The 27,344-nt window shown below is 40.5% G+C and overlaps 2 protein-coding genes across 2 annotated transcripts in view; one reads left to right on the forward strand and one right to left on the reverse strand.

Moving 5' to 3' along the window:
- Positions 1 to 169: 169 nt before the first annotated feature.
- On the reverse strand, positions 170 to 26,168 carry LOC126292003 (tRNA-specific adenosine deaminase 2). Its single transcript, XM_049985787.1, has 3 exons — positions 25,902 to 26,168; positions 2,187 to 2,474; positions 170 to 328 (listed from the first exon to the last, which is right to left on the reverse strand). Exons 1-3 carry the CDS (start codon positions 26,166 to 26,168, stop codon positions 230 to 232), a joined length of 654 nt encoding a protein of 217 aa, XP_049841744.1. The 3' UTR covers positions 170 to 229.
- Positions 26,169 to 26,482: 314 nt separating this feature from the next.
- Positions 26,483 to 27,344, forward strand: part of LOC126292002 (tetratricopeptide repeat protein 27-like) — a 132,700-nt gene continuing 131,838 nt past the window's right edge. The window contains exons 1-2 of the mRNA XM_049985786.1: positions 26,483 to 26,665; positions 26,910 to 27,093. Of these exons, the coding sequence (XP_049841743.1) occupies positions 26,581 to 26,665; positions 26,910 to 27,093 (269 nt within the window). The 5' untranslated portion in view covers positions 26,483 to 26,580. The remainder of the gene's footprint in view (positions 26,666 to 26,909; positions 27,094 to 27,344) is intronic.

Genomic DNA, 27,344 nt, shown 5'->3' on the forward strand with positions numbered 1-27,344 from the left:
AAACATGAATAACAGTCTTCCCACACACTTATGTTCCATACCGTGTCACTCCAATGGATAATTACAGATATACCAAGTCAAAATACCATATAGTCCAAATGGCATAAACACAGGAAAAGATGTTCAGCACATCCCTGAAGCCAGGTGAAAACTGGAAGACAAAGAGAAATAACAGGATATGGGGTACTTTATTACGACAAATAAATACATAGTAATTATCTTCAGTGCTTCAGTTCACAATGTGATTACTTTCTCCAGGATTGTTAGACTTGTCAGGAACAGGACAATTCATAGCACTTTCTGTTTTGGAGTGAATGTCCTCGCAATCCTAGAAAATCAGAAAGTGACCAGATTTGAGTTGCTGCAGCACAATGAAGTGACTAATCGATAGATACTTGTTTTAATATACAGTGAAAAATACAGATGTATTTTATGGTGAAATAACATAACACAACCTTAGGTTCTGCAGCATAATATGAAGCAACAAAATTCCAGTCTTAAATTACTACTAAAAGATTATTTAAGGACTAATGGTTCTTCAACAAAAACAATGAATTTAAAAGTTACAAACTATACATTGTACGCAGATATATAAGGTTGATAAACAAACAAACTACATTTTAGTTCTGCTAATATTTGTTTTGGACCAGTTTTCAGCTTATTAGCCCATCATGAAAAAACAATGAACTATCATTCCCAAGAGACACCAGTGCAAATGAAACCAAACATTAGAAACAAAAACTTTGGCCACAACATTAGGTGACGAATGTCACTGCCAATGTGTCTGTGTGTGTGGATAGTATCTTTTGTTTCTAATATTTCGTTTCATATGCACTTGTGCCTCTTGTGGAACCAGTCAGTTGTTTCTTGAAGATGGCTTAAGAAGTCAAAAACGGCTTGGTAATAAACAAATATTAACAGGACACAAACACAGCTTGTTTTTCAATCTTAAATATGTACTTTTCCTGATGGTGAGTCCCCAACAAGACATTGTTCAAATACAACCAGTAACAGTAAATCAAGACATCACACATTGAACAGGATCTTGCAAAATATAGATGTAAATGTGGGCCTCAAAACAAGTCTGTCAATATGTCTCCCTGCTGAATAACCAGGATGGGGGGAGAGGAGGGGGGAATTGTGCTGGTCGGAAAATAAAGTACTGAAAATAAACAAACAAATCTGCTAATCTGCTCTAGCACGCAGTGCTCTACTGTTGAATTTACAGGGAAAGATATCTTGACAGTAACTATTAAGAACAGATATAGTGCTCACTAACACGCTTCGAGTAGTGACATTAACAGTACCCTCTAAGATGTGACTGCAGTGCAAGGGGGCATTTTAACAGGTAGTTTTAAGCAGTCATTGGACAAACAGCAAGAAAATCTCTGGACTGCAGTGTGTGGGGAGGAGAGGGTCAGTATGCCTAAAGATTAATGCGGCTTTTAAAACACAGTTCTTGTGGTGACCGCAATTCCAGCTTAACTCGCATGTTGCAGCGTAACCCCCAATCTTGGACTGTGTTATATATTCTGAGAAATAAGAAAGACTAAGGAAGGAACTCTGAACATTTACAATTTTGGACTTTGCTACTCACAGTAGCTGCAACTGGTTAAACAACAACAATAATCCTTGATTTTTGTGGTTTCCTTAGCTTTCTCAGTCCACTTGTATTCGCTATTTTCCAATATGGAAACATGTACGTACAGAAAGCCAAGTTTTATTCTTGTTTGGTATTGTGTGTTGCCCCTTTCTGATACCTTTTAAATATACAGTTTCAACTACTTGAATACAATTTATAGTGGATTACATTTTGAATTACAAAGAAGATTATTCAGTAATGAATCTTTTGGTAGACTTGTTAAAAATGCATCTATATGAGCGGTAGTAATAAAGCTTTAATTATCACCTCAGGGAAAAAATCAAGATATATATATTAATTTCTTTGTTTATTTGCAGATATGTTTCTGCAGCGCTGGTAAACTCCCCCCCCCCTCCCCCCCGTGGCTTACCTCGTGTTGTCTACCAGAAACTGACTCAGTGCCAATGAACATTCAGTAGAGAAAAAGTGTTCTGGCTTGTACTGCCCATGATCTCAGACCTAAGCTACTTTTTACCTCATACTTAACACTGCAAGGGTTGCTTCACCTCAAAATGACATAAATACAAAGGAGACTCCTTCTCACCTGCTTTTCCCTAATGGCTCTCCTTTCTAATCGTGCCTCCTTCTTTGCAATCTTGGAAGGGGGAGCATTAGGATTGCTGCCCTGATAAAACTGCTTCAATAGTGCAATGGCACGGTCCTTCTGCACTCCAGACACTGTCACCAGTGGATTGCCTGTGAGCTGTGGCACATCGAGGACAGATCCACAGCCACCGAAACGAAAATTGTCGCATCCGTATGTCACTCGTTTAACGTGTAGGCTTGACAGTGCACTGCAGCACATGATACATGGCTCCACAGTCACAAATACCTAATGGGAAACACAGTTAGAAAACACATTCCAATGCCCAAATTTACAATATGACATATTTGTATATATTGTGTATTATGTGTTGCATAGTGACGACAACGAGCAGGCCTGTCCAAACTCCCCCCCCCCCCCCCCCCCCTCTCCCTCCTATTCCCTCTCCACTTTTCCTTCGCAAACTAGACAGACAAAAAATAAATAAATAAAAATAAACCAACATTCTGCATTTTACCTCATTGTCTTTTTCAGGTAGATTGTTGTAGACTTACATAAATGTGATTTTCAGGCACATTTTTGCAAACATGTATAACTAAACTTTAATAAAACCTGGATATTGATCATTTTTTTTTTATTTTTCTTGCAAATTTGGAGGTTGCCAAGGTGGTGAACATGGTATTTTATATCATATAATTATATTACGATCACGTCTGTATAGCTGAATGGTTAGTGTCACTGCCTTCGGTGCAGAAGGACCTCGGTTCAATTCCCGGTATCCCTTAGAATTTTTCTGAGGGAGGGATGTCTAGAATGCAGTCCACTCAGCCTTGTGAGACCAAATGAACAACTGCTCAAATAAAGAACCAGCAGCATCATCACGATTCAGCAACTGGCAGTAATGACTGGAGGGATTGGTGACATGCCAATTGTCTGTTCCACAATCGTAGATTACTCCTCATACTGCTTTGTAGGCAGCAGTCAGCCATTCAGAGCAGGCTTAAGGTCTAATCGCCAAGTAACGTTTTTGTTTATAAGTTTTATTATATCATCTTCTTCATCATCTTACAATTAACTATGAAACAGACAAAACGAAATTTATTATACAATGATTTTAGTTTTGCAGGGACGTTTGTGAGAAATTTATTAATTATAGAAATCTAATAGAGGGACAAGAAGTGTTTGTAAAAATGGATGAATCTAGGTTTGGGAAATGTTAGTATGGGAGGGGATGGAATGCTGTAGGTCTTTGATATGGGAATGGAAGGCTGTTGTTTCTGAGATGTAAATGTAGATGATCTTTTCAGGACAGTAGAAAATCGTAGAAAGAAGTTTTCAGTTGGTTGCATAAAGAGTATGTCACTGGGGATTGCCCTACAGTTTCTGCTGAGCTTGCTTCTTATGTGTTTTGGCATAGAATGGGGAAAGTGTAATCATTTCGTATTAAATCATCAAATTGAGTTTAAAAATTGTGGGACTGGGGTTTTACAAACATTGATGGGGGACTTGGGGGGGGGGGGGCGTAAAAAGCACCTTTTACAAGCTCATCTTGACGAGTATTGATGGCTTTCTTGAAGACACTTGTGAGGATGTATATGCGAATGGTAGTAAGGTTCTCTCTCTCTCTCTCTCTCTCTCTCTCTCTCTCTCTCTCTCTCTCTCTCTCTCTCTCTTTCCCCCCCCCCCCCCCTTTTCCACACGCGCGCGCGCACACACACACACACACACACACACACACACATATTTCTTTGAGTCTCAACTTCTCTTGTGAGGTATGTTCCTTCTGTTTCTCATATTTAATATTGGTATTTTCAGTAGTATAGATAGCTGGGGTGTGTTATATAATATTACCCCTAGAAAGATTACATGTCTGTTGTGATGCAAATCGACAATTCAATTGAAATAAATAAGTTAATTGAAACTTTCTATACTACATGAATTTCACTGCAAAGGCCGTGTTTTGTACTAATATCATGCACTTCATTCGATTTACATAGGCTAAATGAAATGTCTGTAACCATAGTTCATTCGTTCCAGAAATTTTTGTGTTCTGATGGTATCGGGCAGTTCAACTGTACTATAAAGGTTAAGTGAAATTTTTGATACCAATTTGTGGATTGTGTTTTTTGATATCATGATTGCCATGATTCTCCAATTTCATTTGTCCACACCTGAAAACCCCAACTTCCCACATTTGTTCTGTTGGATACATTATTCCTACATTGTAGTTGACAGTATGTTTTTCTCCACAATAGCATTCTAACATGTGTTTCTTATGTTATGGTCACTATCTTGTAATATAGTCACATGTATTTGTAACTTCTGGTGATGGATTTCAGCCATTTTGATGGCATTACTGATGAGCAATAAATAAAGCTTCAAATAAACCATGACAAAACAATATTGTTCAATAACAGAAAATTATGATACAATGTAAAATCCATTAGATTAATGGAAATGGAACAATGGAAAGTAATTTTCTTCTGGTGTTAATGGAACAAAATATATTCAAACATAAGATGGTGTACATTATGATATAAACAAATTTCTGAGGAGGGCAAACACAGCTCAGATACAATGTGAACAATAATAAACAACACTCAAAACTCAGTAACCATTCAAATTATCATAAAAATTATAACACTAAAAAAAAAAGCAAGTCATGAGGTGTTTGCAAAAGCCACATGGCTATACGAAGATGCTTTATTCACAGATACTGGTTTCATGTCAGTATAGATGCATATTCAGCTTTATCTGTCAAGAATACAAAAGAGACAAGTAGTCACAATGGCTATATTTTCATAGTGTAAATGGACAATTATAGAGTCCCAGCATTCAGAAAGCTATCCACATTAAGACTCAAACCACATTGGTGGGTTGTCATAATAAAATTGAAAACTCCCAAAAGATGCTTGTTAAAATGTAATGCTACTGAATGAGTCAGGCCTAGGAAACAACAGGGGGGAAAAAAAACACAAATAATGAATGGGATATTACTGAGCACTACTGTGAACGGGGATAAAATGCCTAAAAATTAACTAAATTCTAGAGATAATATTATAAATACATGGGAAATATCAACCAAAACCGATTCTCTAGTATGGAACTGAAACTTCAAGACTGGTAGACATCTGAGAAATAGCTTACCAGGTAACACCCTGTTGGACATATTACAGGACCAGTAGACACCAGCTGTATAAAATCAATGCAAGTAAAACATACAATCCCATGTGATGTGCATACTTCCGCTGTATTGCTAACAGGCCAATTTGGTATAAGCTAGCTCTACACTGGAAGGTGGACGGCCATGGTGCCAAAGAGGGAAACAACAGAAACACACAAACAATTTTGAGGAGGAACTCATAACTATGATAACAACCAAAGGCTGGAAGCCGCATTACACAACTTTACAAAATCCATAGTTTACTGCAGATATAAGATGAAAGCTAAAACATAATCTGCTTTACATCAATACTTCAGTATTATAAAATTAATAAAGGAGTAGTATTTGAGTGTTATACAGCCATTAAATTAACGTGAAAACCTTCCAAATAGCTGCTGGCAACAATTCAGATAATTGAAATTTGATAGGATATTGTAGTGCCTCAATTAAAACTCTTTTCGTCTTTGGCATAGTGACCTTCTGTCATCCAGTATAGTGCTAGCCTCCACGGGGTGCTTACATCACACTGGCCTGTCGGCAATGTGGTTTGTGAATACAGTTCCCTGGTATTTTGTTCTATTATATTAGAATTTTAGCCAATATCAGAAATAAGACACACGTACATTACTGCAATGACAAAAATATATCTCAGGCTACACTACACATCAATCATGATGGCAATTCTATTTTGGCTTAGCCAACTCTCAACCAAATAGTCACATTAATACCTAAACTAGGAATCAGGCTTTCCTACAGGTCTGTCTGGCAGCAGGTCATGTTTTCTTCCATTCACATACACTGACTTTGTTAAATGACATCGAAATTGTCACATTCCAACTTAACCCACACCTCAGGCTTCACTACAGGTCAGCCTGCCTGCATATCTAGTCTTTTTCCATTCACATCAGTTGGTTCTGCCAATACACAATGAAACTGTCATATTCCCAAACTAACGTAGGCCTTGGACTTCGCTACAGTCCAGTCTATCAGCACATGTAGTTTCCTTCACACTCTTCACATTGAGAACAAATCAGTTCACATATTCTGCCAAACGAAATCATTAGATTCAGTGATTTTTCACTGGCTACCATCTTCTATTATCCAGTTAGCTACAATCCAAAGAATCAAATTCGAACAGCAGCAAGCGGCAGAAGAGCCTGGTACACTGTAAATGCACTTCAACTGATAAGATTACAAACTGGGACCTAACACCATCACAGCAAGACAACTTTGGCGATACCTGGATGTGATACCGAGTGCCAGGAAATATACTGGGAACTACATAATATAGGTGAGGCAGTAAACAGTGTGTATACCAATAAGTCTTGGCACATGTTAATGAGGGTACTAAAGATTTTGAGCAAGTATATAAAGGAGGAAGCGCATGTATCCCTTGTAAGAGCCCAGTTACAGTTTGCTGCACGGATAAAGTATCCCACCAAAGATAAAGAAAACTGTCAAATCAGAAATAAAGAGAGCAGCCACGTCTATAATGGGAGACTACTGGACACGCATACTGTCATGGAAATCATTAAGAAACTGAAATGAGAAAGTCTCGCATGGGAAGGCGCAGGACACAGACTGGGTTCTGGTGGGTTATATCAGGAAAGGGAAGACCATTAGTACCAGGTAAGTTGGAACCATGGAAGAACAACGGTGGTAAATATGCTTAGACTGATAAATGAGTGGAGCAATTTACCAGCAAAAATCCTCAGCCCATTCTCACATTGCATCACTAAATTTATGTACCTCTTCAACGAAAATTTTGGGGAGATAGCCTCAGTCATGGTGCCATTAAAGCCTCGTCGTTTCTTTCAATATGTTGATCACATGTTCGTCATTTGCCCACAAGGATGTGAGAAAATGGGATGACTTCTTGGAAGTCCTCAATGGCAATAACAGTAATATCCAGTTTACCACAGTCGTAGAAAAAGACGATGCATTGACCCTTCTCGACGTCCCCACCCAAGGCAAATGAAATGGATGACTTGGCCACACCGTCTATAGAAAACCCACCCCCACTGATCTGTACTTGCATGCCATCAGCCCTCATCAATCAACACAGAAGTACAATGTTTTTTGAACACTGGTGCATCATTCAAGAATGGTATCAGATACCGATAACTTACCCCACGAACTGAGCCACCTACACAAGGTCTTCAGTAACAACACCTCTTACATTCATCAAATAAATGAAGTGATTACAAGCACGACTCACAATAAGACCACTGATGATGAGCAGGAAAAGAAACTCACCCTTTTTACATTCTGTGGTCCTGTGTCGGGAAAGATAAGCTGCCTACTGACATGACACAAGATCAAACTGATCTTTGGGCCTCTGACAAAAATTTGTCAAGTACTAAGACCAGTTAAAGACGCATCAGGTCTCAGAACATTTGGGGTCTACAATCTCTTGCAAGTACTGCCAATGTTACAATGAACAAACAGTACGCTCTGTGGAACAACACTGGAAGGAGAATGAGAGGTTTTATCGGCTATGCTACTCTGAGAAATCTACTTTAGCTGCGCGTGCTTTAGAAGACAGATACTGGATAAAATTTGATGAAACATACGTCATGGCTTGGACTAACGGCTTCTGGGATCATGTAACTAAAGAAGCCATTGAAATAAAAATAATTGGTAACATCTTAAATAGAGACAGTGGCCTGCAGTACTGCACTGTATGGGATCCAGCAATTGCGCCACATAAGTGGACCTATCGAACTCCATATGCCCATACATAGTGTTGCCATGGGCACCAGTGACATCACACAAGGCAGCTAGTGTATAATAGGGGTACCAGTGATATCACACACGGCAGCTAGTGTATACATTGGGGGGGCGGGGGGGGGGGGGGGTACCAGAAGCCCAGTGGCAGTCATACCACTTGACAATGGTCAAGGACTGCTTGGCCAAAAGCTCATGTAATTTTAATCACTTGACACTGTAGGTTGGGTTGTTTGTATTTTATCACCTGCACCTGTGTCAAACATTTCTAGGGAAAAGAGAACTTTAGAGAAACTGATCAAAGGGAAAAACAAGATGAAACAGTAGAACTCTCTTATCTATCAGATTCTGAATTCAACATAGTAATGTGATAAAGCATCAGTTGTACACATTAACTTTCCTCAAGAAACATGTATGTATATATTAGCACAGACACAGGTTTCCAGCCTTCCTACATGTAATGTGTAGCTGATCAATTGGGGTTAGGTCAGAACTCTTATTGCAAAGTTAATACATGGGGCAATAGGAAAGCTAAAGACAGATTTTATGGTGAAACAGACTGATCCTGAAGGTACTAATCTGACCATCTGTGATGTTAAGACCAAGCAGTAAATTAAAAATTATGACACATTTGTTTTCAAAGAAATATGATGTTAATGGAGTTTGCAACCTTCCAACCAGTAATATTCTGAGTTTAAAAGTGGCGTGTATGTCATTTATCCCTATGTAAGCTACATTTACAGAGGATAACATGTGGGACAGTTCAAATCACTGCAAGAGCTTACTTTGAATAGATAGTGGTACTTTTTAGTTATTTTAACACACAAGTTATCAATTTGTAAAATCTTCGAATTTAATGCTGAATTATTTCAGTGCTCTAATTATATTTCACTAGTGCAATGGATAATTTAAACAGAAAAATGAGCTTCTATTCTTACAGTACATAAAACATTCTTTTAGTATCAGGGAAAGCATGAAAGGTAGGTTAGCATTTCAAGCACCCTCAATATCACGACCATTGGAGACAAAAAGATGTGTAGTGGAGGAAGTTGACTTGTCTTATGTTACATGTACATACTTTGTACAAATGTAATCAAATAAAAATCAAAGAATTTGTCTACAGTTGTTTGGTGACGTGGACAATCTAAAGCTTGAAGGCAAGTGCAGTGTGTTTACCACTGTAACCACCCCACTGGAACAATATCAGTAAATTTAAATAAATGTCGAGTAAGTAGTATTTAAAGTATTTAGTCAAACAATGGAAAATCCAAGATGGAATGTAACAATATTACGAGAACGAAAGTTGCTACTCGCCATATAGTGGAGATGCTGAGTTGCAGATAGGCACAACAAAAAGATTTTCTCTCTCACACACACACACACATGCGTGCGCGCAAACGCAGCTTACACATATGACTGCAGTTTCAGGCAACTGAAACCACTGAAACTATAGTTTCAGTTGCCTGAGACTGCAGTCGTGTGTGAGAGTTGCATTTGCGTGAGTGTGTGTGTGCGTATGTGTGTCTAGTGTTGACAAAGGCCATTGGCCGAAAGCTTTACGTGTGAAAACTTTTTTTTGTTGTGCCTATATGCGACTCAGCATCTCTGCTATGTAGTGAGTAGCAACTTTCCTTCTCATAATATTGTTAAAGAATTTAGTGTGTGGTAAGTATAACTTCAAGAACAACAGACTATTTTTTTTCCAAAGTAGCGATATTCCTGATATATAAAATATTTTTGTGACAAGTGCAATTAGGGGTTACTTGAAAAGTATGTGAAAGTGAACATAAAATTCATCAGTGTTGATTTTCTGTGGACATGCCATGGGTGTTTAACAAAATGGCTGATCTTGTAAGTGCTGTGGACCCAAAGAAGGAAATTATAAAGTTACTGTAAAATGATATTGAGTCATTAAAACTGAAATATTGACTGTACAGAAACAAAGTGATAGATTAGTACAAGAAAAGCAGTCCTCCATTTGTGAGATACATGAACCAGAAAAACAACAAGACCATGATAACATATGTGTATATACAAACTTTAAAAACAACAACACATCCAGTGTTTCTGACAATGTCATGATAAATGCAGCAAGCCAAAAATTGGTAGATAAATGAAAATGACCACAACTATGCAAGGGAATGAAAATGAATGTCTAACAATTGGTGATTCACTACTGGAAAATATCACTGCCCGCAACTAGAAAATCTATATGCTACCGGGAATTAGAATGCAACAAGTTGACAAATATTTTAAAACTATGGTAAAAGCAACTCATGTGCGTACAAAACTGGTTTCTGAAACCAAGCATTATTACACAGGTGCCTTTATATGCACTGTAACAAATTTGTTAAGCTTCTCTTACATTCCACTACAAGATCCATGCAATGATGCATGGCATGGCATGACAGTTACCTTTCTAGCACTGACTGCACGCATGATCACTTCATCCAGCACACAGTATCCAAACATTTGGATGTGCATCTTCCTGTCCACAGTATCTCATCTCATCTCATCTCATCTAGCATAATCTTCGGGCTACCACAATCTATAGTTGCCTGAGAAGCTTCCAAGAAGTCCCATCCGAGAATGATGTCATGACTACACTCTTGTAAGACAATAAATTCTAAGGGCTGTATACGGCCACTTATACCCACAAGAATGACACATTTTCCTGTAGATTTTACATATTTCCCGTTAGCCACCTTCAGTTGAGATGTGTTGTTGTCAACGAATACAGTTTTCTGCAACTGGCGACGGTACTTCTCTGGAATTATTGAATATGATGCTCTAGAGTCCACAAGAGCTTGGGCTGGTTGGCCATCAATGAGGATATCAATGTAGTTTCCTATAATTTTTGTAGTGTTTAAAGGCAGAGGATTTTTCTCTTTAGCAGCCTCACCTCCAAGGAAAGTCACACCCTTTAGTTTTCCAGGTTGCAGTGGCTATGTGATTGGCTGGAGCTTCGAAACAGTGCCGAAGACCTTGATCGGCATGTTGGGGAGCGTCTTCTCCAGTGGCTAGCTTGCGGGTGACCTATGTCATCCTACACCATCTTCTTGTTCATCTTCATCATCCTGTAGTAGGCATCGGCTAAGATCGGTTTTCTGTCTTCTAGCATGGGCGTCATCAAATATCCGCCACCTTTCTTGACAATAGCACACCACACGTCCTGGTTGTCTGCAGAGGAAAGATACTGGTTGGTTATCCTGGGTCCTCCAGACGTCAAGTTATTCTTGGTTCCCAAACAGGTTCCTCATGTGGCATTGTAGGAATGTAACTCCGCCTGGGTCTCAACTTTTTCACCATTTCAAAAGGAAATGAAGGACAAGACATTGGCTTCAACGTCTTTCCACTTCCTCACTTATGACCTCTTGAAGCATCTCGGATTTTTGCTCACCATGCAATCCAAGTGCCTTCTAAACTTCCTCTCTCTATATCTGACGAAGAACACTTGTGAAATAGGTCGCTTCCTCCATCACAGACATTGATATGATGTTTGGAAACCGTTCAAACTTCTTGCGTGTAATTCTTTTTTGACTGTCTCAATATACTGGCACCATTTTATGAAGTCGTCTGCTGTCGAAACCTCCTTCAGGAGTAAGACTTGATATATGTTCTCAGCAACACCCTTCAAGAGATTTGCAACCTTACCTTCCTCCTTCATTCTAGGATCCACTACTTTACACAGCTCCAAGATGTCTTGAATGTAGGAAGCTGTAGTTTCTCATGGATGCTGTGCCCTGCACTATAATTTATCTTCAGCCTTGCACTTCTGTCGTCGTATTTCGCCGAAATACTTGTGTAGTTCTGCCTGGAATACTTCTTCTCATTGTTCTCATACTATTGCTTGGCAGTGCCCTACAAGTTCACAATCTATCAGAGACAAAAGAAGAAGAAGAAGAAGAAGAAGAAGAGGACGTTACGATGACAGCAACTGTGTGCCACCACATGCGATATCCTTCTGGCTTCTCTAGTGATGAAGGTGTAATTAGATGAATGACCAACACTAACTTCACTTAACGAAGGTTTATTCAACACTTGTACATACAAGAGTGCGGACCGAACTGCCTCTGGCCAGAACACATACAGCTACAAAACATTCCAGTACAATGATTCTTGACATTTGTGGATACTTCTAGAATGTACTCGAACCGATTAGAAATTAAAATTTACTGTGCAGGTGAGTTTTGAACTCACGACCCTCCATGCATCATTATGGTATCACAACCACTACACCACAGCGCTACTCAGCTTCTTCTTTGACACTGCTACCTCCTTAAGAGAACAGTGTCTCAGTGTTATACGTCCTCCTAGTCCGGGAATGAGTCATCAGTTCTGCATACTCCGATTCCTGATGACTCATGCTCGCCCTGCTCAAGATCTTCGCCACCTTTCCACTTGTTGCTTGTCACTGGAGCTTTGAATTTACCCTGGGTGGCAGGATCCATGGAGGGCTTCATTCGAAGGACGTGGACCATACCTCTGATCTTTGGTCGTCTTGCGTCAGGGTCGAAATCTTCAACTTCTTAAATAACATCAGCCAACTGTCTTACAATCTTATAAGGTCCAAAGTAGACCTGAGGAACTTCTCAGAGAGATCAACCTTCCGAACAGGAAAGAAGATCCAGACGAGGTCACCAGGCTGGTAGACAACAGGCGGTGTCTCGCGTCATACCTTCGGTGAGCATTTTCTTGAGCCAGCAGCATGCGGAGTTGAGCTAACTGCCGAGCTTCCTCAGCTCTGGTTAACACCTGGCCAATATAGTTGTCGTCCACATCATCAGGATGTAACAGAAACACAGTATGCATCGTCTTAGTCGCCTCACGCCCATGCACCAGGAAAAATGGCATTAATCCTGTGGTGTCTTGTTTGGCAGTGTTGTAGGCAAACGTCACGAAAGATAGCACCTCATCCCAGTTGCTCTGCTCAACATTGACGAAACTGATAGCATGTCGGCCAAGGTCTTATAAAGGCGTTCAGTAAGCTCATTAGTTTGTAGAAGGTAGGCAGTCATCATGTGATATGTAATGTTGCACTGACGGTTTATATCTGTCACAAGATTCGATTGAAAAACTTTTCCTCGACCAGTAATTAAAACCTTGGGGCACTGTGTTTTAATACAATGTCTTCCACGATGAATTTGGCTACCTCGGATGCTTTGGTTGTTTTCACATCTTTTGTAATGGCACAGTGTGTCAGATAATAAATGCAAACAATAATCCATCTACTGCCAATAGCAGATGTTGGAAATGGTTCCGGGAGGTCAATCCCAACACGCTGGAAAGACGTTTTGGCTGGTGGAATTGGTATAAGCTTGCCAGCCGGCCAGGTGGTTTCTGAGGAACTACCTTTCTCTCTGGTACTCTCTACAGTGCGACACATATTCTTCAGTGGTATGCTTCTCTTACGTTCCACTGAAGAATAACATGGTCTTCCCAGCCTCTGTCGTCTTGCTTAAGAACAGACTCGGTGAATTGTGGATAGTTAAGTGCCACCAAGAACCGCTGATCCTTCCAAGACGCATGTGTGTAGCAAGTGCTGAGCCATTAACAGAACAGCTGAGCGTCATAGAAACCTCCCATGCCAAGTCTGTGGACGAAATTAGTGCTTCTACTATGAGACAAGATCTTCTAGGTCCACCTGGTCGGTTGTCCTGTTGGATCCTTAAGACCTGTCAACCAGTCAGTCTGTAACAACTGTGAATGGCCTTCCATAGAGACAATGTCGAAACTTGCACATGGCACAGATCACAGCAAGACATTCTATTTCTGTAGCTGAGTAGTTTCTCTCACCTTTTGTAAGTGTCCTAGAAGCATAGGCTTTAACCTTCTCTTTTCCATCCAGAATTTGCACCAGAACAGCATTGATCCCATACCCACCGGCATCTGTGTGCAGTTCTGTAGGTGCTCTCTCATCATACAGACCAAGTAAAGTGCCAGTCGTCGGAGCCTTTCGCAGCACATCGAAAGCATCTTCTTGAGCACCACCTCAGATAAATTTAGCATCGGCTTTTGACAACTCTTGGAGTGGCCTTGCTTTGATACCAAAGTCTTTGATAAAATGACAGTAATAAGAACATAATTCGAGGAAGCTTCTCACATCTGTAATACTTTTAGGAATAGGAAATTCCATTATAGATCTCACCTTTTCTGGGTCTGGCCGCACTCTTTCATTTGACACACGGTGTCCAAGTATTTTGATTTCTTTTGCTCCATAGAGACACTTCCTTGGATTAAGTTTCAGTCTGCCTTGTTGGAGACACTTAAGAACGGCCCTGTCTTTTAATATGTTCATCAAATGTCTCTGAGAACACTATAATGCCATCTCAATAACAAAGACCCATCATCCACTTCAGTGCTAATCCAGTGCTTCACCATGGATTTGTCTAATTTGCTTTTCACCTGTGGATATAAGCATTCAAAGAACTCTTGAAGAATGGCAAGTAGCTTCTTCTGTTGTCGCTTAGTGAGATCTGGTGATAGTCGAGCTAGAAGATCTTGTCTCATAGTGGTAGCACTAATTTCAGTGACATTGCTCCCTCCTTAAGAGAACAGCGCCTTGGTGTTACGTCCACCTAGTGCTGGAATGAGTCACTGGTCCTGCATACTCTGACTCCCGATGACTGATTCTCGCCCTGGAAGTGATCTTTTTAGAACTTCCCTTGCCGCCATGCTCTTCATCACCTTTCCACTTGTTGTCTGTCGCTGGAACTTTGAATTTACCCTGGGTTTCAGGATCCTTATAGGGCTTCATTTGAAAGATGTGGACCATATCTCTTATCTTTCGCCGTTTTATGTTGGGGTCAAAATCTTCAAATTCATAAGTAACATCAGACAACTGTCTTACAACCGTATAAGGTTCAAAGTAGCGGCTGAGATCCTGTGCTGTCTTGTCTGGCGTTAATGTAGGGAAATGTCACGAAAGGTAGCATCTCATGACAGTTGCTCTACTCAACACTGACGAACACTTATAGTATGTTGCCAAGGTCTAATTGAACGCCTTAATAAGACCTTCACCGACATACTATCAATATTTGTCAATGTTGAGCAGAGCAACTGGGATGAGGTGCTACCTTTTGTGACGTTTGCCTACAACACTGCCAAACAAGACAGCACAGGATTTACGCCATTTTTCCTGGTGCGTGGGTGTGATGCGACGAAGACAATTGACACTTTGTTTCCATTATATCCTGATCACGCAGACAACGACTACATCGGCCAGGTGTTAACCAGAGCTCAGGAAGGTTGGCAGTTAGCTTGACCCCGCACGCTGCAGGTTCAAGAAAACAATCGCCGTAGGTATGATGGAAGCCACTGTCCTGTTGTCTACCAGCCTGGTGACCTCGTCTGGATCTTCATTCCTGTTCGGAGGGTGGGTCTCTCTGAGAAGCTCCTCAGGCACTACTTTGGAAATTATAAGGTTGTAAGACAGTTGTCTGATGTTACTTATGAAGTTGAAGATTTTGACCCTGACACAAGACGACGAAAGATCATAGATATGGTCCACGTCCTTCGAACGAAGTCCTATAAGGATCCAGGAACCCAGGGTAAATTCAAAGCTCCAGCGACAGCCAACAAGCGGAAAGGTGATGAAGAGCATAGCGGCAAGGGAAGTTCTAAGAAGATCACTGCCAAGGCGAACATCAGTCATCGGGTGTCGGAGTATGCACGACTAATGATTTGTTCCCGGAATAGGACGACGTAACATCAAGATGCTGTTCTCTTAAGGAGGGAGCAATGTCACAGAAGAAGCTGACTAGCACAGTCACTGTAGTGTAGTAGTTATGATACTAGACTGTTGCATGGAGGGTCGTGAGTTCAAAACTCACCTGAACAGTAAAATTTTAATTTATATATTCGGTTTGACTACATTCTAGAAGTATCCACAAATGTCAAGAATCACTGTACTGGAATGTTCTGTAACTGTATATATACTGTATGTGTTCTGGCTGTAGGCACTTCGCTTCGTGCTCTTGTATGTGAAAGTGCTGAATAATCCTTCGCTAAGTGAAGTTATTGTTTGTCATTCGTTCAATTACACCTTATTCTACGTGCCAATATATTAAAACAGTAAATGTGTGAGGTTACCCACAGCTAGCAAAAAAGCCTTTGAAAGCACTGGGATAGCGACACATAATTTTAGAGTGTTTTGTGTGTACAGATCACCAGGTGGCAAGATTAGCATATTTCTGGGAAAAAAATGCTAATTTCCTAAGAAAGAGCACAAAGAAAAACATTATACGTAGAGACTTCAATACTGACGTGGACAAAGGATCAAAAACAAGACATGATTTTCAAGAATTGTTAATATGGTGTAATATTGCGACATCAATATCTGCATAACAAGAGCCATAATCAGACACCTACTAACATCATCATTACTAATATCAGTAGGTGTACCAATGCACCTCATGTACTCCCAAACAGAAATATCTGATCGTCACTGATAGCTGATCTGCTTCTCAGAAGTAATGACATACTATCAAAATCAAAACGTACAACCAAAGAAATCAGGATCATCAGCAAGCAAAATATTAAAATCTTAAGAACAATATTATGCGGGGAAACCTGGGATGAAACCATATAGGTGCTGAATGTAAATGAAAAGTATGGTTAATTTTTTTACAACAATTAAATACCATTTTAATGTAGCATTCTTCAAAGTAGAGAAACAAGAAAAGCTGGAGAGTCAAACAACTGATTACCAGTGAAATAATGTGTCGTGACTCGCCGATCTTTCAAAGTGCCGCCACGCAATTACGAGCGTCCTCTACATGAGGTGCTGTCTGTAGCACCCGCCCCACCTATGCGGGCAGCAGGTCAGCGGTGCTAGACTTGGACTCAGTTATAATTTGACTGTTAAAGTGTACACATGTCTTACTCTGTTTACTTGATCTGTGACTTTCATGTATTGTGTCTTCCTTGAAATATATTTGTTCAACTTGAAGTTATAACAATTGGTGACGAGGATGGGATTTTTCTTTTCCATCGTTGACCCATGTGCTTCCATGGCTACTTTACAGTAACTATTGCAAGGTCTCATAGAACAGCAAACGCTTCTCACAAATGCGATTCGTGATTTTGTCGCGGCATCAAATGCGGGGCGTCTCTTGTCGTCGTCTCTACCTACTTTTCCTCCTTACGACGAGACGGCAGAAGACTGGTCTGATTACGAAAACTGTCTTCGACATCACTTCTTGGTATTTCATGTAGCGGACGAACAAACATGTAAGTCTCTGTTCCTTTCATGGATTTCACCTCAAATGTATTGGTTGTTGTCGCAATTGGCTGCTTTGAAAGATCCTGCATCTTTGTCGTTTGCTGAAATGTGCTCACTTCTGTCCGTCTATTTTCAAAAGCAAACGCATGTGGTAGCCTCTCGTGTTGCGTTTTGTCATTGTCAAAAACAACCGAATCAATCCTATTGCGCTTGGGCTGCTGAACTTCACGGCCTCAGTAGAAAGTGTCAATTTGTTACTGACATCCAAAAAGAATCCTATGCCGATTCCATGGTACGGGATGCGATTGGCACCCAACAAAGAAGTTAGGAAATGTGGCCTTCAGTTGGCAAGTCCGACCCTAGATGAAGTCCTATCCATCGCCCAGTCTTTTGAAATTTCTCATGCCACTGGACTGCAAATAGAGGCATGGGGTGACGTCGGGGAAATACAACCTCTGTGCGATGTTGACGAAGCATGTGGCATGTCCCTGCCGGCCGACGTGGCAGTAGTACGCTCCCAAGTGCAGCCTCGGCCTAACCGTAAACAACCCTCTAAGAAACTGCAGCAAAACCCACAGCAACTTCCTTCATGTCCGCGGTGTTTTATGAAACATTTACGACAAGATTGTCCACAACGTTGGGCCGTGAGTCACAAACGCAAAAAAAAAAGGGTCATGTGTCATTCATTTGCAAAACTGACCACATACATGATGTTCATGAACATGACGCTGGTTCTGTGTTGTCTGTCAATTGCACTTCTTCCCTTTCAGGGAAGTTATTCCTCATTGTCCAAATACTTGGTCAAGATGTTCGCGTGCAGGTGGATACTGGTTCTGCTGCCACTATCATCAATTCTCAGACTTATCTTCAGTTCGGTTCTCCCATCCTGTCACCTGTCACTAGGCAATTACGGACTTACAATAAACAGATTTCGCTCTTGGGACAATTTGATGCTGAGGCATCTTACAAATCTGTTTTGTGATCGACCATAGTAATGCGGAGAATCTTTTTGGTTTCGATGCCTTTCGCGTTTTTGGGTTCTCCATAGATGGCTCTGTCAATATGGTCTCTGATGCTATTCCTTATGCTCAACTGGATTCTTTGTCAATGACATTTTCGTCCCTTTTTTCTCCTGGGTCAGGCCGTGCAAACGACTTTGAAGCTCATATTACGGTCAAACCCACTGCACGGCCTAGTTTTTTTTGGGCTCAGCCCATTCCTGTGGCCCTTCATGATCAGGTAAAACGGGAGCTGGATCGTCTCACTACTTCAGGGGTCTTACTTCCTGTCACTTCTAGTGAGTGGTCCTCTCCTGTCTATGTCGTTGCTAAGCCAAATGGTGATATTCGCCTCTGTGGCGATTTCAAAGCCACTGTACATGTTCAACGCCTTATCAACACTTACTCTATTCCTCGACCTAAAGAATTGTTCACTAAACTTGCTGGAGGCCTGTATTTTTCTAAACTTGACCTGTCAGAAGCTTACCATTAACTTCCTCTCGATGCTGCTTCCCGGCAGTTTCTGGTCCTTAACACGCCTTTAGGCCTCTATCAATACCAATTATTGCCATTCGGGGTTGCCAGTGCCCCTGCTCTCTTTCAGCGATTCTTGGAACAATTATTGCTCACTATCCCTGGGTGTATAAATTACCAGGACGACATTGTTGTTACAGACTGCCGGTCTTAAGTGTAATCTTCAGAAATCAAATTTTTTTCAGGCATCTATCACGTACTTGAGGTTTCAACTCTTTCAGGATGGTATTCGTCCGCTTCAGCAAACTGTTGCTGTGATCGATGACCTTCCTCGCCCTACATCTGTTAAGGAACTGCAGGCCTTCTTGGGGAACATAGCATACTAACACAAGTTTTTACCGTCTGCTGCTTTGGTGGCTCAGGCTTTGCATCACCTGTTGCATAAAAACGTGCCTTTTCACTGGTTTGCATCATGTGATGCGGCTTTCCAGAAATTGAAGACTATGCTGAAACAGGCCTCGTGCCTGGCTGCTTATCGACCTGGGCAACATCTTGTTCTTGCCATGGATGCCTCTCAATACGGGGTTGGTGCAGTCCTTGTGCACCGTTTTTCTGACTTTTCTGAACAACCCATTGCTTAGGCCTCCAAAACACTCACGGATGCCCAACGAAAGTATTCTCAAATTGAAAAAGAAGCTTTGGCCATTATTTATGCTCTTCATAAGTTTGATGTTTTTCTCTATGGATCCAAATTTTATCTTGTTACGGATCACAAACCACATATTTTCTTGCTTCATCCACCAACATCACTTCCCGACAAGGCTGCACACCGCCTCCTGCGTAGGCTCTTTACTTGTCTCGTTTCAATTATGAGATTCATTTCCGGCCAACGGCTCAACATGCGAATACTGATGCACTGTCTCGCCTTCCCATGGTTCCTGATCTGGCATTGGATAGGGACGAACTTTTATGTTTCCACCTGGATGTTGCCGAGCAGCGAGTTGTGGACGGGTTCCCCATCACCGGGGACCAGCTGGCGGCAGCTACTCTCTCCCGGGTTTTACGCTGTATTCAGAAGGGTTGGCCAGATCGTCCGTCGGCTAAAACTTCTGACCCGTTGCGGAACTATTACGCTTTGCGCTACTGCCTCACGGCTAGGGATGGTGTTATCCTCCTTTCCACCGACAATGCTTCGCCGCGTGTTGTGGTACCTGCGTCTTTGCATGCTTCAGTCTTGCACTTCCTTCACCAAGGGCACTGTGGTCTCTCTCGCACAAAATCTCTGGCGCGCCATCTCGTATACTGGCTCAGCATCGACTCTGAAATTGCACACGTGGTCGCTGCCTGCGGCCCTCGTGCGTCACTGCCCCCCCCCCCCCCCCCCCGAAGTCATCTTCGTCACCGTGGCATTCGCCTGAGAAGCCCTGGGAGCGTATTCATGCTGACTTCGCAGGACCCTTTTTAGGTACTTATTGGCTTCTTATTATTGACGCCTACTCTAACTTTCCTTTCATTGTCCGTTGCACATCGCCTACCACCACAGCAACCACCAACGTTCTAGCTCACATTTTATCTTTGGAAGGCCTTCCCTCTACTCTTGTTACTGATAATAGTCCACAATTTGCCTCCTCCGATTTTGCGGACTGCGTGCCCGTCACGGTGTCATGCACGTCACGGCTCCTCCATTCCATCCACAGTCAAAACGGTGAGGCTGAACGACTGGTCCGCACATTTAAGGCTCAGATGAGGAAACTCCTGACTTCTTCTGTTGATGATGTCCTTCTCCAATTTCTGGCTTCTAACCGTTTCACCTCCATGGGCGACCACAGCCCGACTGGGCTTACAACACCGCGGCCGACGCCTGTATGAAATCCAGACAGACACGGGTGTTGCAGTGTGTCATTCGGACAAGCTTCGGCCTCGCGTGCTGGCAACGCCTGTTCCGGATGCTGCTGCCCACCTTTAGCTCTACCTGACACTCAGGATACAGGAATCTCTCATTACTCACAACGCAGTCCTCACACCATCATATCGGTGCTAGCACAAGAAATGACGCCACCAGGAGATGTGCCTATGCAGCAACCAGATGACCATCATTTGTCGGAGCAACTCTACTCGCCTCCTTCTCCTACGGACGCAGACACATCGTCCATGTCTCCTGTTATAACAACCGGACTTGTCGCAACAGGCAGATTGGTGCATGGGGCCCCAACAGATTCAACCCCCACATCTCCTGTCGTCTCGACTCGTTATCATCGGGGACACTTCCGTCCATACGGGAAGCCTCCTCCTCGAGACTTTACGGCCAGTCAAACAACACCTATGGATGTTGGCAATCTACAGACCACCTCCATCAAGACCTGTGCAAAAAATTCAAAGCGGGGAAAAGTGTTGTGACTCGCCGAACTTTCAAAGTGCCTTCACGCAGTTACGCGTGTCTTCTGCATGCGGCACTGTCTGCCAGCCATGCAGCAGCAGCGCCACCTAAGCGGCCAGCCAGCCAGCGGCCGCTAGATTTGGACTCAGTTACGACTTGGCTGTTAAAGTGTACACTCGTCTTACTCTGTTTACTTGATCTGTGACTTTCATGTATTGCGTCTTCCTTGAAATATATTTGTTCAACTTGAAGTTATAACATAATACACTGCATAGGAATTTGTAGGCTCTGAGAAGGATGAGCGAGCTGAAAACAATAAATTAGATTTAGATTAGATTAGGTTCAGTTTTTGTTCCATATACCCAAAAATGAGACTGTTCTTGCAGTTGTGGAGCAAGTAAAAAAGTATAACATAAAAAACATAAAACATATGAATATAACATAATATTCACTTCCCTGATAATCTATCAGCTGATTGTCAAAATATGTGAATACGTTACAATAAGTTGGAACTATTAAAATATACAGAATTAAGGTAATAGACTGTCAGAATGAAACATAGTTATGCAGTACTACAAAAATACAGAAAAATAATAAGAGAGGCAAACACAAAAGCAATCAACACTATAATTTAAAAAAAAAAAAAACTGGGTAAAGACAGTGCGAAATGTAATTAATGGTGAAAGAAAGGAAAAAAGATAGACGAAACACACAAACAGTGATCAGGTAAAAGAAAACGGACAACACAGTGTTAACAGATAGCAGAACAATAACTTACATACTCAATGATACATATCCTATATAAATTTGGTGGGGAACTTAAAATCATAAAGAGGTTGTCCAGAAAAGACGCTTCCTAAGGTATTTCAAAAATCAAGCAGAACTATGTTGCTGAAACTAGTTACAGAAGATTAGCTAAGGAAAACTGCACAGAAACTGAAGTCCAACAAATCAACTAGTGATAATGAAATATGCAAATGGATGCCAGTGTACAGATAAGCAAGTGGATGCCAGTGTACAAAAAGGGCACTCCCAGCATCTACAGGCCAGTTTCAATAATATCAAGTTTCTCAAAAATCCTGGAAATGTTTCTGTGTAATAGATTAACTGATTGTTTGAACATAACATGACATAACATTACTGTACCATTGCAGCATGGTTTCAGAAAGGGTTAACCTATAGAATCAGCAATTGCCAATCTGACACGAATACGCTATACAATCATTACAAAATAAATAAATAAATAAAAAATTGCATAAGCAATTTTTCAGATCTCGCCAAAGCTTTTGACATTAATGATCATGAAATACAGATACGAAAATTGGAAAACTACATTATTCGAGGGCAAGCAGGGGAGTGAATAGAATCATTTGTATGCAACAAGAAACAGTGTGTTAATAGGAAAAGAACGCGAGTCAGAAACCGAAGCCATCAAATATGGAGTGATGCAGTGATTGGTAATGGGCCATGCTATTGAATCTGTTCATTAATGATATAGGTGTTGAAGAGAAAGAGAAGAAAATATTGTATGTAGATGACACGGCAATACTGAACAGTGACCAAAATGTCGAACATGTTGAGATAAGGGCAAGCATATCTGCAAACATCACAACTCAGTGGCTCTTGGAAAATGGACTGGTTATAAACCTAAAAATGGTGTGTATACAGTGTTCAGAAACAAAGAGCAGCCTCTGCACATGAGTTTGGAGGTGGATGAAAAAGGTTGGCAGAAGTAGAATTCACTAGATTCTTAAGTATTACTGTACATAATGAGCTGAAATGAAAACAACAAATTCGTTCTGTCTGTAAAAAAACTCAGCTCTATCATATTCATAATGAAGCAGCTATTGCAGTATGCAGACAAATAGCTTATGTGAACAGTATACTATGGACTATTTGAACTGTACCTTCACACACACACACACACACACACACACACACACACACAAACCATTAAGATCGTTTTAAGATGAAAGACTTCTGAAACATGCAGAACTAGATAAAAAAAAGCTAACCTTTTAACTTTTATGTCTTTGAAAACATAAAAAGTAATAAAATATAACACAAAAGAGAGTGGATTACACAAATACTAACGTACACACTCACAAGACAACAGAGGACGAATGACATAAAGCATTCCCTGCCAACAATGCTTGAAAATGGAGCTCATTACTCAGGTATCAAATTACCAAGAAGTAAAAAACCTTCACGACAGTGTACATGACACTAACTTTCTAAAGAACCACAAAGACTATATGGTGGAAAAGAAATTTTACTGTGTTAAGGAGTACTTACCACATTAAATGTGTGTATATTGTTATTTATAATCGATGATATTAGAATGTAACAAACATGGTTAGGAAGTGGGTCTATGTGATTATGAATGTTTTCTATTTTTCAGGTGTCCTATAATACATATAATCCCAAACAGTCAAACAAAATGTAATCCAATTTATCAATAAGCATGTTAGCACATATAATATACAACCAGTGTCTACTGTTGGTAACATAAACAGGTAATTTCCAAGAATGACTGCCTATCAAAGTCATGGGATCCAAAGGATACATATCAAATGTGTGATAGTAAATTGATCTTTCGAATCTTGTGGCAGGCTTTATGGTCACTCATTTGTGACCGTCATTTTTATCTGTTTTCCGTCATTCCTTTAGTTCGTTTACATTACATTCCCGCCCTAATTATTTGTGACTTTATTGGGAAACCCAGACTGTTTCTGTCGAAAGTGAGTGTAATGCCTTGTGTTCCTGAGCTCAGATTCTCTGACATGGAAAACTAATTCCATGTATATCCATCATAGAGAGTTGTTTGACTTTTTTGCTGCAAGTATGGAGTTCTGCTGGACGAGGGAAGGAGGGACTGTGTTGACTGTGGTGCTGCAAAGTCTGTAAAACTTCGTAAGTGTTGATACTGAAATCCCGTTGTAATTTCATTGCGGGGAGTGCGGAAAACGAACGAGTATCCTTCCAAGTTATCCATTCAGACGAGCGTAATTCTTGCAACCAACAGCATCAGAAACTGAGTTATCTGCAAATACTGTGTGTGCCTAATCCAGGTTTTGCCAAGAAGTCTGTTACGTGGTAGTGACAAATGATAGCGTAACAATTGGTGGAGCGAATAAAGTTGTAGAAGAAGACGACTCTCATATAGCTAGGCGAAAGAACCGAGGACGACCTTCAAAAAGTGAAATAGATCACATTTGAGTATTCGGTGGAATAGAAAAAGAGCTGCGGTAGTGTTTCGTTGTCACAGTATTGTCTCGAGGATAGGTCACTTTAGTGGGTCTCATGACACTCCATACTGCCTGGTACTAAAGTTATTACAGACGGGTTTCAGTCTAAAAAGACTCTGAAAGCTGAAGGGTTTGACCATGAATTTCTAAACCATTTTGTCGAGTTTGTGTCTTCGGATGACCGCAGTGCCCGCACCCAGAATATTGAGCGGCTGTGTAAATCTGTTAAGTCTTACACAAAAAGAGAAGGGCGTCCCAGACAAAGGGATGAACTGCACTTGTTTCAGTACCTATACTTCCACAACTTGTGTTTGCAAGGGAAAGTTAAGGCATAATGATCAATTTACTGTCGGACGTCCAATATGTATCGTTTGGTCCCCGCGACTATGATAGGCAATCATTCTTGGAAATTACCCATAAACACACGAACATTACTTATTCTTATTTGTTCACGAAGCTTGTACAAACATTTAACAGTGAACATCTCTCTGCTACTTTACTTATGGAAATGATCCAAATCCTAGATGAGAAGTAGCGTCAACTGTAACAGTTAAAACCAACAATGTTTACCTGCGGACATCAGTTTAAGAATTACAAGTACTGACTGCACCTATACTGTACAATCATGAAATAATTAAATTTCTGAAAGCAAACTGTTCTGTTTGATGAACAAAGATTTACGCAATTACAACATTAGAGAAAAAGATTACAACCATATACACTATACACAGGAAACTGACAACAAGCAATGAACAGTTTTGAAACAGTTGGAAGGAAGGCTAGGATTTAATGTCCTATCAAAATCGAGGTCATTAGAGATGGAGCACAAGCTTGAACTGTTTCAAGGATGGGGAAGGAAATCGGCTGTGCTCTATCAAAGGAACCATCCCAGCATTTTTCCTGGAACGATTTAGGAAAATCAAGGGAACCCTAAATTGCAGATCTGACAAGTCGTCACCCTAAATGTGAGTCCTGAGCACTAACCAGTGCACCACCCCACTCATCCAAAACAGATGGAGGTACCTTTTGTATGTGCAAAATATTTCCACAGTATTTAAATAACAAAATTGGAATAAAAAATGCAACTATCTTCTTGTTCTTTTTATGTACCACCAAATAATATCTTGCACAGATGCTCAACTCATGAGCACAGCCATATATTTCAAACTCTATCTGATACATGTGAAATCTGTGTCAATAAAGGAAACCATATGTTATTTGATTTTATATATACACGCTGTAAACTTACCGAATCATTAAATTCTTTGTGTCTGATAAAGGCTAATATTTACTGTGATGTTTGTATGCTTATCTGACATATCACTATAAATGTGAAAAATAGATGAAAAATAAATGTAACAACGCAACTGAAATCCATACTATGTTGAAAAACTTTAACATCTCATTATAAAAAGGAGTTCAAAACTCAACAAGGCAGAAGTGAGAGAAGGATTTAACGTATCAAGTGTTATTACAGCGATAATAAAATGCAACCGGGTACAAACCTCAACTTCAGGGAATACTTTTCTCCAGTCTACATCAGCTATTTTACAGGAACGCATTACCATATCTATGCAGTTCATCTCGGCGTGTCTTGTTGCATTTTTTGTTCTATTAACTGTGTTTGCACCATCAGCTATAACGTCATTCCTACAGACAAACACACAACCGACAGGTACTTCGCCATTGCTAAGGGCTAATTCCGCAATATCAAATGCTTTATTCATCCACTGCTGTGTGTCTGATACACATTCTTTCTTTTCTTGATCCATTATCGGCTTGTTCCCGCACAGTAGCAGTAAAACAACAATAATAAAAACAAAACGAAGTTTGTGTTACTCGGAAGAGCATACATGGACATTTTCCTTCCGCTTTACATAGCCAGAAGAATTATTAATCAGTGCACACAAACAAAAATACATGTACATCAGTACAATAAACCAATGTGCATGTAGTTCCTGCAAAACACGATTCTTAGTTGCGCTCTTCGTTCATGATTGTTTACACAGTACAGACAGTACAAAACTAGATTACCCATAATACACAGCTCGCTGTCCAAGGATAACGTCATGAAGATGGCACAATCATAGTGTAAGGTGGCGTTGGTACAGTGAAGTATTGTTTTGTACCTGGAGTGATGTGCGGCATTCAGTTTGTTTAGAAATCTGCTAGAGATTTGTAATAATGCCGAAATTGCGTGACGCAGACGTGAAAGCATTAGAAGAATATATAGCGACTGGATTCCAGAAATCATTTCCTGTTGAAGAAGGTTTTTACAATCATTCTGTTGCATGTTTACACGTTGCATTGTTTAGCTTCACTCGTTATTGACAGTGTTGGAATTATGATGCGAAGAAATTTGATATACATGATTATTTCTCTGACTCATTTGCTACATTCTCAGCACCAAAATCACGATGTATTAAGTTGTATACAATTGTTAACAGTGTATAGCGTTTTAGATTTTTGAACTTAAATATTTTGTATTATCAGTAGACTTTCATTTGCGCCAGGTGCATGCAGTGAAATCATTGTATATCTCAGACATGGGAAGTATGCAGATATATTGGAGTCTGAGCTATCAAAAGCTATGTTTAACAAATTTCTGAGTTGTGCTTCAACAGAAGAGCTCTTGGACAAGTCCTTACAGTATTCTGTTGAGTGCTATATCGACCAGAATGAATTATCACTGGAAAGGTAACTGCAAACACATTTAAACTGGATGAATAATAAATCTGTGTGTGTGTGTGTGTGTGTGTGTGTGTGTGTGTGTGTGTGTGTGTGTGCACCCAATAGGTTTGAGTTTTTATATCCTTTCTTATTGCGTGACGTGTTTCATTCATGTATGTCTATTCTTGTGCATTGAAATTGCATGGTAGAAGGGAAGAGGTGGATGTAATACAGACAACAAAACATTCATAGTCTAGTTGGCAGAAATAATAAAATTA

The sequence above is a fragment of the Schistocerca gregaria genome, chromosome 9 (genome assembly GCF_023897955.1).
Source record: "Schistocerca gregaria isolate iqSchGreg1 chromosome 9, iqSchGreg1.2, whole genome shotgun sequence".
NCBI classification, from domain to species: Eukaryota; Metazoa; Arthropoda; class Insecta; order Orthoptera; family Acrididae; genus Schistocerca; species Schistocerca gregaria.